The 14,585-nt window shown below is 43.0% G+C and overlaps 1 protein-coding gene across 11 annotated transcripts in view; it reads left to right on the forward strand.

The window, feature by feature from the left end:
• Nucleotides 1-3,826: 3,826 nt before the first annotated feature.
• Nucleotides 3,827-14,585, forward strand: part of CCDC181 (coiled-coil domain containing 181) — a 35,429-nt gene continuing 24,670 nt past the window's right edge. For 5 of the 11 annotated variants that reach the window (XM_013058370.2, XM_045087750.1, XM_004756657.3 and 2 more), the window contains exons 1-2: nt 9,091-9,230; nt 12,869-13,816. In XM_013058370.2, coding sequence (XP_012913824.1) covers nt 9,114-9,230; nt 12,869-13,816 — 1,065 coding nt within the window. In that variant the 5' untranslated portion in view covers nt 9,091-9,113. Of the gene's footprint in view, nt 4,024-4,325; nt 4,349-5,302; nt 5,442-5,646; nt 5,674-9,090; nt 9,231-12,868; nt 13,817-14,585 lie in introns of those variants that run through there. The other 6 variants (XR_006608874.1, XR_006608875.1, XM_045087752.1 and 3 more) reach the window with 5 other exon arrangements.

Here is a 14,585-nt window from a genome sequence, read left to right on the forward strand (position 1 = left end):
AAACAACCCACCAATTCCACTTAGTAATCTAACCAAGAAGAATGAAAAGGTGTCCACACAAATAGGTAAACAAAAGTTTTCATAGCAATGTTATGATAGTCAAAGTAGAAACAACACAAATGTTCATCAACTGGGAAGTGGATAAGCAGAATCTGGTATTACCCATACAATGAACACTCTTCTGTGATGAAAAGGGACAATAGGAGCGCCTGGGTGGCTCAGTCAGTTCAGTGTCAACTCTTGATTTCAGCTCAGGTCATGATCTCAGGGTCGCAGATCAAGCCTGACTTCGAGCTCTGTGCTGGGCATGGAGCCTGTGAGGGCTCCCTTTCCCTCTCTTGCCCTCCTGCTCATGCTCCCAGGCTTGCGTGCTCTCTCTCCCTCCCTCTCTCACTCTAGAGAAAAAAGAACACGAAAGCACCAAAATACTACTGCTACTATACAATGAATGAACTTCAAAAAACATGATGCTGAGTGAGAGGGGTCAGATACAAAAGACTACGTATTGTCAGAAAGTAGAATGGTGGTTGCCCTCAGCCGGAGAGAAGGGAAAATAGAGAGTTAATGTTTAATGAATACAAGGCTGCAGTGTGGGCAGATGGAAAGTTCTGCAGACAGAGGGGGAAAGTACCCACTGTGAAATATGCCCACAGCCTTTTCCAAAACAAAGGCCTACTCTTCAGGGATAACAGCGTTATCTTATATGGGGATGTGCATTTCCTTAACTCCAGCTCCCTCTAGGCTCTCTCTCCTAAATGTGACGAACGAACGGGAAGGCTAACAAACACGTGTCAAGGTCAGGGACAGAGTACTCCTAAAAGAATGAGATTTAATCATAAGATTATACGATGACTCTCTTCTTACCTTACCACCACACCAATCATGTAATACTGAATTACAACTGAAGGAGAGGCTAGACAGAGTCTCTGAAACAGAGTTCTTAGGGAAGCCCAAAGACGAGAGAGCGCGAAGAATACTAGAGGAATCTGAACCATTTGGCACCTGCAGCTACAGAAAACATTCGGCACAGCCCGTCTCCTAGCCGGCTTAATATGAAGTCTCACACTGAAGTCCTCTTTACCTCATGATACATCATATCCACCTTTCAACAACAAAAATGTTTACAGGTCATGCTAAAAGATAAGAGAAAACACAGCCTGAAGAGACAAAGCATCACAACCAGAGCCTGCTTCTCCCTCTCCCGTTGCCCCTCCTTCCCAGCCCCCAGCTTGTACTCTCTCTCTCTCTCTCTCTCTCAAATAAATAAATAAAATCTTTTTAAATAGCACATATAGATTAAGGGCACCTGGGTGGCCCAGCCAACTGAGCAATGGGTCTCCTGATTTTGGCTCAGGTCATGATCTCAGGGTATAGAGATGGAGCCCTCCATCGGGCTGCATGCTCAGCCGGGAGTCTGCTTCTCTCTCTCTCTCCCTGAAACCCCCCACCCATGCTGTCTCTCTAAAATAAATAAACAAATCCTTTTTGTTATTGTGAAAGTTTTATTTATCTATTTGACAGAGATCACAAGCAGGCAGAGAGGCAGGCTCCCTGCTGAGCAGGGAAAAACATTCCAGATAGAGACACTCGCACAGATGGGAAAGAGCTTGACAATGCCTAAGGAACAGGGAGGAGGTTGGTTAGAGCTCTTTGAGAATCCTGCATTAGCAAGAAAGTGATAGGAGGTGAGATTACAGGAATAAGCAGAGGCCCAATTATGTAGAACCTTGAAGTTAAGGTAAGGTGTTTGGATTTTATTGTAATAGTGCTGGAAAGTAGAGAGGGGTATAGTGTGACTTAAATTTTTAAGTGTGTTTTGGTTGCTGACATGAACTGGGGTGACCTGTGTTCTTGGGAGGTGTTCACTCTGCATCTGGATTCGGAAGATAAGATGAATCCATTATCAGCTAATGCTAAGTGTACCCTTGCATATCCAAGTTTTGTAATGAGCTTTAACAAAATCGCCAACCTCAGAGAAGAAAGGTATTTAGCCACCACTGCTTTTGGATTGGCATTATAAGGCAGGAGGCATTCACCAGGCATAGGCGAGGAGAAAAAAAGTGAAAAAGTTCAAAGTCAACTTTAAAGTATGTGGTTTTGAAGGTAGTTTTTCTACATTCGTATTCTTAAGAAAATATGAACAGACACAAGGAAACTGTCTATGTCTTAGCTGTAAAAATTCTATTGAAAACCGGGTCTCTCTCATCACTTACTTCCTACTCAAAATCCTACCCAAGAATTTATTTTAAAAACTAATGCCAGGACAACATATTTTTCCTGAGGGACACATGTGACTTTTTCTTTCTCATAAGAGCTTGAGAAAATATACTTTATTTCCTTTTACACTGGCTGCTTAAAATTTGAACTCAACTATAGAAACTGACTCTTAGTGTTAGCACATTGGCATTCTTGTCTCTATCCACTACTCATTGTGTTTAGGACATTACTGAAAGCAGCTTCAGATCTTGAGGGCAGACGCTCCAAGAGAAGGATATAAGTGAGCACAGAGGCCTATGGAGACTTAACCCAAAAGCATTTTTATGACACTCCATTTCCTCACATATATGAATCAGTGGTTCTTTGCTCTAGCGAAGCCCAGAAGAAGACAGGCTCCTTATCACTACTCATCAACACTACGTGCATATCTTAAATAAAACCTTTGCAGCTTAGCTTCCTTTTTATTTTTTTGCTTTTCATGTTCAGTATGTATGTCTGGAAGTCAAGGAACTGAAACATCTAGAACACTGCACTGACAAGAGCGAGCCTTCCCGCATACTTAGTGAAGGGCATTTATGTTCAAAGGTAGGTGGGTAGTCAGTTTCAGAGGGTAGCCATTTATTAGGCAAGGAGACGCCACTTATAAACAGAGGGTTTTCCTGTTAGTGATTTAAACAAGTAAATTCTGTTTGTAGCTTTTCTCAAAGGCCAGCCCTCTGATTCATTTTCTTTTCCATGATAATTTACTGCTGTCAAATCTTTTTCCAGCTCAGGGTTATGAGAGACTGTGAATCATGTACTGAGTAAGCTAGAGAAAGCTAGAGACTCGCAGCAGGAGATCCCTTGGAACTTTCGCCTTCTGGGGTTTGGGTGTACATCAAAAGTGCTGAGCACATGAAACAGGTCCTGAACAAATTTGCTGAACAAATAAAACCAATGATAGTGTGAGCAATTTTTTAAAATTAGAGTGTTTGTTTTAAGGAATGTATACAGGCTAAAAGTGGACTTGTCCTGCTGCTAAAGGTCACAGGCAAACTCAGGCCCTCCAGTTTTGAAGGTGACACACTCATAATAGTAAATTACAGAAAGTCTCAGCTTGGGGGGGAGTTATATTTCCATTATAACTATATCTAGGTAAGAGAGATATCGGATATGAAATATATGTATGTAGTGTATATACGTCAAATCTGTATATCATTTTCATAAAAGTCTCAAATGTCATCTCAGTATGGCGTACTCGATTACTTTATGTAAAATTGCCACCCCACTTTCATAACCCACCCCACACTTCTGACCCCGTCTTGCTCGCGCTGTTTTTGTTCATCATTTATCACCTTCTACTACACAATAGGAATGACTTATTTGGTGTCTTCCAGGGGCCGGTGCGCTGCAGGAAGACAGTGGATCTCTAAGGAAAATACTGCCGACCTTTTCAAGCAGCTTTTAACTTAACAAAGGTCTAGATGGTAACGTGCTGATTTATTCAATGTGTCGTGCGTGGTGCGCGGCTTGCCCGGGTGTGGCCCGGAAACCGCAGCCGGGCGGGTCCTCCGCAGGCGCCTGGGAGCGCGCCGGAGCGGCAGGTGTCCTCGGGCCGCTCTGCGTCTGCGCGGGTGCGCCGCGCGCCCGCCGTGAGAGGCCCGGATGGAGACGCGGCGGCGCGCCGTTGCTATGGCAGCCCGGCCCCGGCCGCCGCGGGAGCAGGTGCTGGGGTCTCCGTCGCCGCCCTCCAGGTCCGAGCTGAGAACGAGGAGAGCAGAAGTGCGCCGCCCGCCCCCGTGACCCCAGCCGCCGCGGCCTACTCAGGCAGGAGGGGGCGGCGGGAGGGGAGGGAGGACGGTGCGGGGCTCGGTGCGGGGCAGGGTCCGGGACACGCCGGGGCGGCCGCCGGAGAGCAGGTTAGGCGCGGGGCCCCTCCGGCCGGCTCGTGTGACGACCCCGCGCGCTCAGTCCTCATTCTGTCGCTTGTCCCCTGCACGTTCGCGTCACCCCGCAATGGCGGCTTCCGCGGGGGCCCGACGCGGGGTCGGCCGCGCCCGGGCGCTTCTTCTGAAGGGACCGGCTGTCTCCGGCCGCGAACCGGCTGCGTTCGGGGGCGGCGCGTCCCGAGCCCCTCGCACCGTCCCTGCCGGTACAGCCGGAATTCCGCCGCGAAGCCCGGGGACGGAGTCGGCGGCCGGGACGCCGCGGTTCGCGCGGGACGACCGGGGCGGCGGTGCGGGAGCGGAGGCTCGGGGACCCCGCGACGCGCTGGAGGCGGCGTCGGGGACTTGGCGCGGGACGGCGCGTGGCCTGCGCCCTCGCCCGCTGCCCGAGCGGCTGCCGCGGGGGCTCCTCCGCCGCGCGGGCGCCTCGTGCGACCTAACGAGCCCGGCTGGGGATCCCGCGTCGTGGCGGATGGTGCCGCGTCGCGCAGCGGGAACTTCGGTCTTCACGCGGGCGAGGACGGGTCGGGTCGCGCCCTCCAGCCCGCCGGTGCGAAGGGGAACCGGCCTGTGCTCGCGCCCCCGAGAGGGGAACAGCGGTGTCCCTGGCGCTCGCGGGTCGGGCTTCGGTCCGCGCTGCCCCGGCCGCCGCGCCCCGCCTCGACCCCGCGGCCGGCTGGACGCGGGCGGGAGGTTCAGCCTGGGCCGCCGCGAGGCGCTGCCGGATGAACGCGCTCTGCGGTCCCGACCTGGTTCCTCGGTTTCCTGCCAGTGTTGCTCGCAGCCTTTGCGGGACGCAGGACTGACACGGTGCCCGGGTCCTTCAGGAGAGTCCGCTTTGTGTTCTTAGTACCAAAGGCATGGATATCTGGAAGGAATTCTAGGGCCACCAATGCACTGGAAATAGTTACTTATTCCACCGAGTAATCCGATTGAATGATTAACTTTCCTGTACGTAAAACCAACTTTGTCTTCAGAGGGCGAAGGGTACCGGTACCAAGCACGATTCGGAGAAAAGATGACATTTTAGTGAACTAGACAAGAACTTTTTAAGCCTTGGATTTAATTATTCAGGCACACATCATTTGTTTCAGGTTAAGCTTATCATGAAACTATGCATTTCCTTTTAAATTCTCTTGCTTTTCATGAGTTGGCAATTATTTGCTAATTGGCAGCTTATAAAAAGCTTAAAATCAATCTTAAGGATCATCTAGCTCAGCGGTTTTGCTTTAAGGTTCTTTGAGTTGACAAGGAATGCAACACTTCTAATAGGCAACTCAGTTCATTTCAGGACAAAAGGTAAATTCTGTTTTAGTTTTATGTTTTTCATCTCATCATCATTATTATTATTATTTATTTTCAAAGATTTTATTTATTTATTTGACAGAGATCACACGCAGGCAGAGAGGCAGGCAGAGAGAGGAGGAAGCAGGCTCCCCGCTGAGCAGAGAACCCAAGGCGGGGCTCCATCCCAGACTCTGGGATCATGACCTGAGCGGAAGGCAGAGGCTTAACCCACTGAGCCACCCAGGTGCCCTTATTATTATTTTTTAAAAAGATTTTATTTATTTGAGAGACAGAGAGCACGAGTGGAGTCAGGGGCAGAGCGAGAGGCAGACTTACTGCTGAACAGGGACCTTGACCTGGGTCTTGATCGCTACACTCCAGGATCATGACCTGAGCAGAAGGCAGATGCCCAATGAATCGAACCAGGTGCCCCATTTTATGAATTTTTTAAAAAAGATTTTATTTTTTATTTGAGAGAGAGAGAGAAGGAGAAAGCATGAGCATGGGGAGGGGGAGAGGGAGAAGTGGACTGACTCCCCGGTGAGCAGGGAGCCTGCCGCAGGGCTAGATCCCAGAACCTTGAGATCATGACCTAATCTCATGTACAGGCGCCACTGTAAATTTTGCTTTAAATTGCCAAAATTTTTCCCTGACTTTCCAGCCCTTTACACTAGTTTTACTCTTTGAAGGTTTCTAAGTCCAGTCCTCCTTTCCTAGCAGCCATTTAAGCAATGTCAAGCTGAGGCACCTGGGTGGCTCAGTCCGTAAAGCTTCTGCCTTTGGCTTGGGTCCTGAGCTCAGGGTCTTGGGATTGAGCCCTGCGTTGTGCGCCCTGCTGGGCGGAGAGTCTGCTTCACCCACTCTTCTGTGCTCACACTCGCTCTTTCTCTCTCTTTCAAATAAATAAATAAATAAATAAAATCTTTAAACAAACCATGTAAAGCAGTTATAATGACTCTTGTGTTTTCTCTTCTTTAGGATAATATTCCCAGGGTTTTCAGGTATTCCTGAGAGACAGGTTCTAAGGCATTTTACTCTTCCAGGCTCCCTTCTGCCCTTCTTTCTCTCTCTTTTTTTTTTTTTAAGATTTATTTATGTATTTATTTGACAGAGAGAAATCACAAGTAGACAGAGAGGCAGGCAGAGAGAGAGAGAGAGAGAGGAAATCAGGCTCCCTGCCGAGCAGACCCAGGACCCTGAGATCATGACCTGAGCTGAAGGCAGCGGCTTAACCCACTGAGCCACCCAGGCGCCCCCCTTCTTTCTCTTTTATCCCCCTCCCCTGGTTTGCTGGCCTCTGATCGAGTTCCAGCTAGTCTGTCTTTTGTCCTTCCCTGCGGCACAGGAAACTGGATACGGTGCTTCCCGTTTTCTGTAGGTCTCACCCATAGTCTTAGCTTGGAGTTTATTCACATTTTGAGTGTCCTCATCATTCTTGTAACTCATTTATTTGCACCTTCTGTTCACTAAAACCTATTACAGTGTTTTTCATACACGGTATGGCAAAGCCTCATCTCTTTACTTAGCTAGTGCTTGTGTAGCTCCTAGAAGATGTTCTCCCACGTGCTCTCACTATTATCTGATGGCGACGAGCGGAAGGAAAAGCAGGTGTATCTCCCTTCAGTGAAATCGGCACCAGGTTAGGTAGTCCTGGCGAGGTTTGCGGGTAGCGCAGTGAAGCCAAAACAAAGCTTGTGGACGATTTGTCGATTCAGACAGAATAGCTCTCATTTTATATCCTAAAAAATGTGTTCTTGACTTCTGTGCTTTCTGCCTCCAAAAGGGTTTTAGGCAATTTCTTCTTTTTTTTTTTTTTTTAAAGATTTTATTTTTATTTATTTGACAGACAGAGATCACAAGGAGGCAGAGAGGCAGGCAGAGAGAGAGGAGGAAGCAGGCTCCCTGCTGAGCAGAGAGCCCGATGCGGGACTCGATCCCAGGACCCTGAGATCATGACCTGGGCCGAAGGCAGCGGCTTAACCCACTGAGCCACCCAGGCACCCCTAGGCAATTTATTCTTGGTGTAGGATCAAGAGAAGGTTCCTGGGCAGAGATACAGGTGTACAAACAGGGTCCCAGTTGTTTGAGACCCTGAAGATGAGATTTCTATTGTTCTTTCGAGATTGAACCCAAAATTCTAAATACATTTAAGGAGCATTGCTCTTTTTGTTTTTTTAAATAGTTGCAGATTACTACTGTATATTTCTACCTCTGGTTGCTTTATGACAATTTTTCCTCAATCTTATCTGTCAGAACAGATAATCTGACATCAGATTGACCCCTTATCACTGCTTCCAGATTCTTCTTCAGGAGCACATCACGTTCTGGCCTCTTTGAACAATTCCATGCACTTCCATGTTTGTTTGCTTTTTCTCATTGTGTTCTCTTCGTCTGAAATAACTAATAAACTCTTGTACTCATTATTCACAGCCCGTCTCAGCTTTCCTTGGTATTTCCAACTTTACACAGAGTTAATTTTTTTATTCTTCTTCCCATTGTTTCATATATATATATATCCCATTTACATACATTTTTAATTGGCTTTTATCTATATTTTAAATTTGTGGGTTTTGTTTATTCTGTACCATATAGGAAACACCTCAAGAGCATAGGCCTATTTTATAATCTTTATGAGAATGTATATAGGAATGTTGTAGGTGCTTTACAAATGTCTATCAAAATTATAATACATGTATAGACACACACACACACATATGTTGTAAACTCACCCACATATACAAACACCTGATAGTATAGACTTATTTGCTTCTTTTGTTTGGAGAGTTACACATATAACAATTCTCAGGGCTAGGAACTGACCTCAATTTATAGATAACTTTAGAATGGTTCTAACTTTATTTGCCACTGTTTCCAGGTAGTATTAGACATCACATTTTGGTTTTGTTGGTGAAAAATATATCTCAGAGTTGAAAACAGTTTGACTTTTATGGAAATTAACATTTACAATAGTTGAGAATCAACTTCACTTAGCTGAAAAGCTCTCAGATCGCACATTATAATTATGCCATATAAACTACCTGAAGGATTAAAAAACTGAGGATGGGAATTGATATTCAGGTTTCCTCCCCTATTTGAAATTTTACTTCTCTTTTACAAAAGATCCACATTTGTACCTGTTTTTGCTCATTGAAAGAAATCTGAAGAGGATTTTTGCTTTCGTGAAGCAGTAATTGCTTCTTTGCTTTACGCCAGTTTAGCTTTTAAAAGATTTCATAGGAATGCTCTACTTTCAGAGAGCAGAGGAAACCTGTATTTGTTTTTATTTGAGCATAAAAAAATGTGAACAAGTGTGACTTAAAAGCTGAGTCATCTGTTTTGACCTGGGCAAGGCATGTCAGTGATTGGCAGGCGATGTGGAAAATCCTGTTCTAAGCCTCAGATAATCTTCTTACCCACCTTTTTTAGTCTCCTTGTAAATGAGAGCCCCCTTGTAAATGGGAGACAGGAGTGGGGGAGATGCTGTTTTAGGAGCAGTACATCTAGAAAATGTCTCTCTTTTAGGGTATACAGCTATATGTGTGTTCTGAACACTGCATGCTTTGTGTTTCTGTATGTTGATTTGCTTATCCTATTAATCTCCATACTCCTTGCTTCCTGTAAAGTTGACATAACATATGCCTTATCTTTTTAAATCTTCTAGCATTATTCTTTAACAAACGGAAAATGGAAGAAAATAAAGATACGGACTCAAAAGAAAGTGGAGAATATGAAGACGACTTTGAAAAGGACCTGGAATGGTTAATTAATGAAAAAGAAAAAAGTGGTACCAGCATAATAGAGGTATATATAAATTGCCAACAGCATTCATAATAATTTCATTAAGTGCTTTGTAATTCTTGAAGAGTTTTGCATATATTATGTCATCTAGACCTCACAAAATTCCTTTGATAAAAATAGAACAAGTATCAATATTTCCTCCTTAGAGATGAGAATGTTGAGGTGTAAAGAGCTTACGTGTTGTATTTTAAGGCAAGGGCAAATTAGTAAGAGATGAGAGAATAGGGATTAAGTTAGCTCTTAATAAAGTTTAAATTATAATTTATATAATATAAAATATGATTTATTGCACCAAAATAAAAACAGGTACAATTAATTTCTACTTTATATAACTTGGGTAAATGGGGTTATACTTTTAATATAAATGAAAAGGGGGGTTATAATTTTAATATAAATGAAAATAAAGCAAAGTCTCAAAAGATATGGTCTTTTAGCTAATATTTGAAACCTTAAGACTGAATTAGCCCTTCAGGGGAATGAATATAAAAAGGAATGTAGAATCAAAACAGCCATAGGAATACCTGTAGGAAAAAGTGGATCCAGTAAATACGATCATATAGTATTTATCAGACCTGTAGAACGGAAATCCAGGAAAATGAACCAATGCCTGTATGACAGTTCTTCTCTCTTTATATTTATTTATATCTATGTATATGCTGTGTATGTGTATCTATACATAATTTGTGTGGGCATATATGTGTGTGTGTGTGTGTGTGTGTGTATTCATATGTGTATATATCCTTTTGTATATATGCATGAAATCAGAGTCAACAAGTAGGAAAGTAATGAAGAAAAGATGTAAGACTCCTTTAAAAATAGGTGACTTTAGACAGAGAGCTCAGTAATTACACCGGAAGTCAGATTGAAGAAGGTTAAAGAAAAGAATATAGAGAAAGAAAGCAGCAAATCTTACATCACAAATTTCTCTTGGTTCCATTTTGCTTTCTTATGCAACGGGGAGGATAAATGGAATTATATTTGAAAAAGGCAACAAAGTAAAAAGTTACGATTTTTCTAGTATGGCCTTTAAATGGGAGTTTTATGCATCTTTAACAGAAAAATAATCAGAATGAGTACAGGCAGAGATGCCCGGAGTGGTAAGGTTGAACCAAAGTCTCATTACTGGAGGGGTATGAGATCCAGAGCACACAGTGGTAGAATCAGAGAAGCGATGATCATGATTCATTGTTTCCTTTCTTAATTCATTTAAAAATATTGTAGTCGCCTGCCAGTATCAGAGGCTGTTCTGGGTGCTGGGGATAAAACAGTTGGCAAAGCAGAGTGTTCTCATCAATCTTACTCATTCCAGGGGATGATTATAAGCATGTCTTCCTTTGAGGCTGGCATGGAAAACGGATAATAGAGATAAAGACAGGGATGAGGACTGAGGGGAAATTTCATTGTAAAAAGTGGTAGTTTTATTGCAGATGGTTTTTTATTTTTTATTTTTATTTTTTTTTACTTCTTTCACAGTGGGTTTTAAAAAGAAGTGAAAGCCAGAGAATAATAACGAAACAGATGCTGTCGAAATGAACCACAGAGTCAAATATGGTTTTAAAAAAAAAAGCAATTTCAATGCAGAGATCTTGGTTTAATCTCACTTACTTGTTAGACACTTTTTTTGTTTGTTTTTTAAGATTTTATTTTTTTTAACATTCTTTTTTTTAAAAAATTAATTTCTTTTAACAGAATTCATTGTTTATGCACCACACCCAGTGCTCCATGCCATACGTGCCCTCCATAATACCCACAACCTGGCTCCCCCAACCTCCCACCCCCCGCCCCTTCAAACCCCTCAGATTGTTTTTCAGAGTCCATAGTCTCTCAGGGTTCACCTCCCCTTCCAATTTCCCCCAACTCCCTTCTCTCCATCTCCCCATGTCCTCCATGCTATTTGTTATGCTCCACACATAAGTGAAACCATATGATAATTGACTCTCTCTGCTTGACTTATTTCACTCAGCAGAATCTCTTCCAGTCCTGTCCATGTTGCTACAAAAGTTGGGTATTCGTCCTTTCTGATGGAGGCATCATACTCCATAGTGTATATGGACCACATCTTCCTTATCCATTCGTCCGTTGAAGGGCATCTTGGTTCTTTCCACAGTTTGGCGACCGTGGCCATTGCTGCTATAAACATTGGGGTACAGATGGCCCTTCTTTTCACTACATCTGTATCTTTGGGGTAAATACCCAGGAGTGCAATGGCAGGGTCATAGGGAAGCTCTATTTTTAATTTCTTAAGGAATCTCCACACTGTTCTCCAAAGTGGCTGCACCAGCTTGCATTCCCACGAACAATGTAGGAGGGTTCCCCTTTTTCCACATCCTCTCCAGCACACGTTGTTTCCTGACTTGTTAGACATTTTAATGGGCCAGGTTGATGTGCTTATCAGACATCTAGCAATGCTGTGCAGGTTAGGAAGAGGCCGCTATCAGAGAAGATGATCTTGGAGCAAGTAAAAGAGGAAGAGAATTTTAAGGAGTTGAAGAGAGCAGCAAGTAGCACTTCCCTCAGACTTGTTCTAGGAGGGAGAGTTATCTGAGAGAAAGAAAAAGTATTGCCGGTAAAGCGTTTGTTTGGTCGGTGAGTCTGTTTGTATGTGGGAGAGATGTTAGGTAGGAAGCCTTTCTTTCAACACAGCAGATGGAGCACAGGGTTTGTGATGCTGCAAGACTAGTCTATGTGGAATTGTTCCTTGGTCTATGTGAAATGTTGTTCTTGTGGAATTATACTTTTTAAAAAAAAATTATTGTTTTTTTATTTGAGAGGGAGAGGGAGGGAGAAAGCAATTATGCTTTTTTTTTTAAAGACTTTATTTATTTATTTGATAGAGACACAGTGAGAGAGGGAGCACAGGCAGGGGGAGTGAGAGAGGGAGAAGCAGACCTCCTGCCAAGCAAGGAGCCTGATGTGGGGCTTGATACCAGGACCCTGGGATCATGACCTGAGCCGAAGGCAGATGCCCAACCACTGAGCCACCCAGGTGCCCCGGAATTACACCTTTTTAATGTAAAACCAAGTTATGTGATGGTGTTTAGCATAGATTATTGGGGCCTCTGAGGATAGTTGAGGAGGGAAAATGTCATCCAGAGATAAAAATTAACCTGGAATTTGGGTATAGATCCTGCAGAAAATAGCAGCAATAATAATCTGAAAAGATTTTAAGAACCTCAAAATGATTAGAACTTGACCAAAGACTGATATTGTAATGATTCTGGAAAGAAAGATACCTTTTTGAAGAATACAAATATTATAAGGAGAAAACATAAAAAAAATTTTTCTTCTGAAAATTTAAAGGAGGAAAATTTTATAGAGGAAGAATGTCGAAATAATAATGACTTATTTGTAATTACCTTTCATTCACTAGCATGAACATTTAAAAAATATTAATATAGCATTTAGCAACATCAAATTCAGATTTAGGGTTAAATTTCTCCCAAAGTGCTGTTGTCACATGTATTTCCCTTGGGGTACTCATAAACATGAATTAGACTATGATGAGTGGAGTGTAAAGTAAGCATGTGCATTTTCCCATTCATAAGATACATTGCACGAATATGAAATTCACTTCAGATTAGCTATGTATATATGAACAAAGAGTCTCAATTTTTACTCAAGAGAACTTCATTTTTTTTTAGATGGCTTGTGGGAATGAAGAGAATATTAACCAAGAATTAAAAGCCAATGAAACAGAAATAGAACACACCGAACAACATTCTGATCCTGACAAATCTTCGAAGGATGAGCTTTCACCAAGAAGAAATGACTTCATTTCTGTACCGAGTATTCAACCTTTGGATCCCATATCAGATTCAGATAGTGAAAACTCTTTCCAGGAATCCAGAGTGGAAAGCCAGAGAGACCTGGAAGAGGAAGAGGATGAGGAAGTAAGGAGATACATTATGGAGAAAATTATGCAAGCCAACAAGATCCTGCAGAATCAAGAACCTGTGAATGATAGAAGAGAGCGAAAACTCAAGTTCAAAGACAAATTAGTTGATCTGGAAGTTCCTCCGCTGGAAGACACTGACACTCACAAAAATTATTTTGAAAATGAAAGTAGTATGTCAGGAAAACTGTCACAGTTATGTATTTCCAATGAATTTGGACAGGAAAATGTGCTCCTGTCACTAACTGATGGAAACGGTGAAGAAAACAAGGATAGGAAAATACTAGTAGAGAGAGATGGAAAGTTTGAACTTCTGAACTTACAAGACATTGAGAGTCAGGGGTTTTTGCCCCCCATTCATGCTCACGGTACAGAAAATGAACCTCATCAGTTGTCCCCCAGATCTTCCAACTCAAGTGTCAATGGGGCGAAGATGGAAGAGTCTATAGCAAGGATTCATGCAGTTGCTCACTCAGCAGCAGAAGAGCCACTGGCTTACATCCCTCAGCCACCGCCCAACCCCAAGACACGTCCGAGCTCTGCTGTCAACTCAGATCGAAGTAAGGGTAATGGGAAATCTAATCACAGGACCCAGTCTGCGAATGTATCTCCAGTGACCTCAACATACGGTCTTTCCCCTCGACAGAAAGAACTGCAAAAGCGGCTAGAACTGAAGAGAGAAAAGCTAAAGAGAGAGGTGAGGACATAAGGGCACGTCCTCTTAAAAGCAGAATGTATCTTCATGTTTTAGAAATGCCGTAGCAATTAGAATGGTTCCTCAAACTATTGGATATATTTGCTTGCTTGTTTTGTTTTTCTCTTGTTAGATTAAGTGGTTAAATATTAAGAATGTGTCTTTATGGGATAAATATCATGATTATCTTGGTCCTTTCTTATAAGGATCATGAAGCATTGTAACAAATAACTTGTCTTAGAGGTAGGGATCTCAGGGAGGACATCATCTGATCCTTTCATTTTAAAGATGAGGCTCAGAAAAGTGACTGTTCGAAGTAATCTTGGTGTGATACGGTGGAAATCAGATGCCAGGTAGAAAAATGAAGGCATAAATTTGTTGGGATTTGGGAGGCAACAAATTTGGATTTGTATTATAATAATTTGATTTATGTGTATATGTGTTTTCGTATATCTTCCATGCCTGTAATTCCTTGATTTCAGGGATTTTAGTTTTAGGTTAAGATTAGAGCCTAATAACCTTAACAAAGTATTTCCAAAATGCCATATAGAATCCCATATAGAACCCCAGATGATGATGATGATGGTTTTGTTCTGTTGATCAAGAAGAGGCTGTGAAGTAACCATAGCATTCTCTGGGCTCTTTGGGATTGCAATCCAGGAGACACTGCATCTGCCTCAATCAGAAGTGTGCTCTGAACAGTCAGGGAGTGCAGGCCTATAAAGGCAAAACCCACAAGGTTACACAACTTCTTTTTAAAGACTTAGGATTG

Source organism: Mustela putorius, unplaced genomic scaffold (assembly GCF_011764305.1).
Source record: "Mustela putorius furo isolate JIRA1106 unplaced genomic scaffold, ASM1176430v1.1 tig00001451_pilon_pilon_pilon, whole genome shotgun sequence".
NCBI classification, from domain to species: domain Eukaryota; kingdom Metazoa; phylum Chordata; class Mammalia; order Carnivora; family Mustelidae; genus Mustela; species Mustela putorius.